General features: G+C 34.3%; 1 protein-coding gene across 1 annotated transcript; it reads left to right on the top strand.

The window, feature by feature from the left end:
* The first annotated feature begins 477 nt into the window (after positions 1 to 477).
* On the top strand, positions 478 to 3320 carry LOC113277249. Its single transcript, XM_026526392.1, has 4 exons — positions 478 to 970; positions 1063 to 1134; positions 2701 to 2819; positions 2930 to 3320. Exons 1-4 carry the CDS (start codon positions 665 to 667, stop codon positions 2934 to 2936), a joined length of 504 nt encoding a protein of 167 aa, XP_026382177.1. The 5' UTR covers positions 478 to 664; the 3' UTR covers positions 2937 to 3320.
* The last annotated feature ends 995 nt before the right edge of the window (positions 3321 to 4315 follow it).

Here is a 4315-nt window from a genome sequence, read left to right as displayed (position 1 = left end):
AAAAACTGTTTGTATTTATCAGATCCATATGCATAATCTGTAACAATCTTTTCTCTATTTAACAAACATGAACTGTTATAAACTGAAATCCTACTGTTGGTTTGGGAATCAATAATCCGAATTTATCGTTTTCGGTTCTGGTTGTATAAAAAATTGTGGAACTGTACAAAAAAAATAAGTTAATAATGAGGTGTTTGGATAAACACCGAGAAGTAGCTTTTGATTTCTAGAAGTAAAAAACCAAAAAATCAATTGGGTAAATATTATTTTGAAACGACTTTTGAAAGTAGAAAAATTATTTATTTTATGAAGCAAAATAATTTGGCTACTGACATCTGAAACCGACTTTTACTTCTGATACTGAAACATGCCACGAAGGAGGTAGGCCCCAAACTAAAAGAAGGGTGCCCAAGTTATGTTGTTTGTGAAAATAAATATAGACCGAAACGAAAAGGAAAAGTGAAAAATCGGGTCTTCTTCTTCCTCCTTTGTTCAGTTTGTTTCTCTACATTCTTCTTATTCTTTCAATCAACCGGCCTGAGTTTCCTTGTCTTAATAAATAGATCCCGATGCTTATAAATACTCATCATCTCTCTCTACTCTTCGTTATTTCAACAAAAAGAAAGACGACTAGAAAAGAAACACTAAAACCAAGATAAGAAAAATGCTTAATAATTCTAAGGAATTTGTTCTAAGATCTGTTGCTAGGTCTAATGGTGGAACTGGAACCATATCTGAAGCTATTGCTTCCATTTCTCAATATGGACAAGTTATGGCTAATGTAAGGAGTTATGAAGGAGATTTGGTATTGTCTAAATCATATGTAAACCAAACATCATCAACAAAAGCAATTAACGCAAGAATTATCTCCAAGAAGAAGGTTATGGCTATGGCTACTGTCTATCGTGATGGTGCTAGGGAAGTTGTAGCAAAAGAAGTTGGTGATGATGAGGAGGATAAAGAAAACCAGGTATGTTTTACAGATTTCGTTTGATTGTTGAAATTTGATGTTTAATCTCTTTGTTTGCATAACAATAGGATTTTCATTGTCGTAATAATTAGGGTTTTCCAAGGCTGTTATTGCGAAAGAAATCATACTTCCGAGAACATCTTGAAAGGGGGAAAGAAAGCCAGGTACATTTGATTTAGGGTTTTCATTCGATTCTTGAAATTCAATATTTAATATCTTTGTTTGCATAATTATTAGGATTTTCATTTGATTCTTGAAATATATATAATGTTTAATTTTGTTGTTTTTATAATAATTAGGGTTTTCATTTGATTCTTGAAAAATGTTTGATCTTTTGTAGACATAAATAATATTTGAAATTTCATCTGATTCTTGAAATACAATGCATAATCTCTTTCTTTACATCAATTCCATTTGATTCCTGCAATACAATGTTTAATCTTGATGTTTTAGAGGAGTATCATTATGATATCCTAATGTTTTACTTTAGGATGAAGTTAAGATAGGAAGGTCTAAGCTGTACAATCATTGTCCTAATCCTTTATCTGAGGATGATTTTTTACGTATTTGTCAAATCCCTCCGAAAAAGATTAGTGACTGGCTAGAGAGGGAAGGAACTACTTCGTGTTTGGTTCTTTTGGTATATCGTACATGTTCAACTTAGAAGGGGCGAGCTTTAAGGACCTCCCTGGTATAATTGTAGGATCTGACAATGTTACTACCTTGGATCCAATAATGGAGCGAATACTATTAGTATCGGGGAAGCCATTGGTGAGGGACTTGGTTTTACTTTTGTAGACTTTCGGTTCTCATGTTTTGTGTCCCATGATACTGTACACTACAAATACTGTATGTTTTAGTTCTGATCCCTACAATATTGTATTTGTCTTCTATTTTATGGTTAATTTAATTTTTCTACAAAAGCACCTACCACATTCTATTTGAACAGTGCATTTCAATTAAACTCGTTAGGTTAATGGAATTTTGGTACTGGGGCTTTCTGTATATGGTATATACTACTTGGGATTTTTATCCGATCTCTTTGTTTACATAAATAATATTAGATTTTCCATTTGATCTGCAATACAATGTTTAATCTTGTTGTTTTATAGGAGTATCATTATGATGTCCTAACGTTTTACTTTAGGATGAAGTTAAGATAGGAAGGTCTATGTTGTACAATCATTGTCTTAATCCATTATCTGAGGATGAGTTTTTACTTTTTACGCATTTGTCAAATCCCTCGGAAAAAGGTTAGTGACTGGCTAGAGAGGGAAGGAACTAGTTCGTGTTTGGTTCTTTTGGTATATCATACATGTTCAATTTACAGGGAGCGAACTTTAGGGACCTCCCTGGTATAATTGTAGGATCTGGCAATATTGCTACTTTGGATCCAAAAATGGAGTGAATACTATTGGGGAAGCCGTTGGTGAGGGATTTGGTTTTACTTTTGTAGGCTTTTGGTTCTCATGTTTTCTGCCCCATGATACTGTACACTACAAATACTCTATGTTTACGTTCTGATCCCTACAATATTGGTAATGGGGCTTTCTGTTTTGTGTCCCATGATATTTGTCATCTATTTTATGGTACTACACTCTATTTGAACAGTGCATTTCAGTTAAACTCGTTTAGGTTAATGGAATTTTGGTAATGGGGCTTTTTGTATATGGTATTTACTACTTAGGATTTTCTTGAAATAATGTTTATTCTGGCTGTAATATAACCAGGGCTCTTCACCAGCAATAGATATGAACAAACTAATTGGTAATCTACACTCAACACTTTTTGGGGCTCCTAGACCTGCGCCTTCACATCAAAACTTAGATGGAGAAGATAATGTACCCAGGTAACTTTGAAGTTCAGCATTTAGGTTAAGGTTATCTTCACATCCATCCATGTTATTAGGATTTTTTATGTGTGTTATCTTGTGATTAACTTCATTTGTATGTCTTGCAGGAAATGATGAACGATTTTTGTGATAACAAGAATGTGGTTAACCTTGTAAATAGCTATTCATGGAGAACCAAGGAAATTACTGAAGCCAACAAGATTTTCTTTAAATTTTTTGATGACATACTTCATGTTAATAGACCTCAGTTAGTTTTTTACATACTTCTTGTAAAAAGCTTTTCCTAAACACTTTTAGATAAGGGCATGTAGTATTCTTCCCTTAAATTTGTAAAAACTTTTCCTCGCATCAATTTGGATGTTGCAGTTTGACCTACCCTATTTTGTGTCTTAAATTTGTTATGGCTGAAAAAGCTGATATTTGTATCCAAAACATCCACTGATCATCTTTGTTCAATAGTTAACATTACAGACCAAGATAACCAGTCCAATTCCCTAAGCACATCCTTGTACCCATTCATTGTAGAGTACTGTAACCGAAGTGATTCATAAACGTAATATATTCAGCTCTATTCCTTGACATTGTTAGTCTCCTTGTCTGCCCAATCCCTAGCCATAGATAGGGTTACAAATGTTAATAGGTTTAGAGAACAATTTATCTCTTCATCTCATCTTATATTTTGTCAAATATCTTTCCTTGAATTACCGGATGAATAAGAAAACTAGGAATTAAAATGTTGGGCCCCAACAATGTGAGGCTCTAGGCAATAATAGTCTATCTGGCCTGGTCTGTAAGAGGGCTCTGAGTCCTCCGGTTACAAATCTCCAAATACAATACAAAACCCTAACTTTCTCTTTTTAACCTTGATGATGATCAGCTCCGCCCCTCAATATCAAGGAATTTCAATGAAGATCAACAACAGTGGTATGCATCCAGCTCTCTCCTCCTGGTTTAGAATTTTGTACAAATATATTTGTCTGAGCCTAAGTTATATAATTCTAGTGATGATCACATGTACAGAATTCATATTGATTCTGCCTTATCTTTTATTTTTGAACCTTCGGGATTTATTTAAAAGAAACAAAGAGTGGTTACAAAGAAAATTAAAGCTTCAGCCTGTTGAAGGCAAGCGACGCAGAAAAAAGAAAAAAATCACCAAAACATCCCATCTAACTGAGGCCAACAGCACAGTACCATTAAATAGTTGCAGTTTCCATGATGATAATGGCATTGTATGCGAGGCCAAAAGCACAGTACAAAATAGTACTACTGCTCGTATTAGTTTTCAGGATGATAATGTCATTGTATGCGAGATACTAAGCAGACTACCGGTGAAGTCACTTATACGATTCAAATGCGTATGTAAACGTTGGCGGTTTCTCATTGAGGAAGACTCCTACTTCATAGATTTACACCTTAACCAATCCAAAAAGCATCCGAATCTTCTTGTCATCGTTCCATTACCATACCACCGTCCAACCCTATTTGCACAG

Source organism: Papaver somniferum, chromosome 5, assembly GCF_003573695.1.
Source record: "Papaver somniferum cultivar HN1 chromosome 5, ASM357369v1, whole genome shotgun sequence".
Classification (NCBI taxonomy): domain Eukaryota; kingdom Viridiplantae; phylum Streptophyta; class Magnoliopsida; order Ranunculales; family Papaveraceae; genus Papaver; species Papaver somniferum.
Note: the sequence above shows the minus strand (reverse complement) of the source record. Positions and strands in the feature narration are given on the sequence as shown.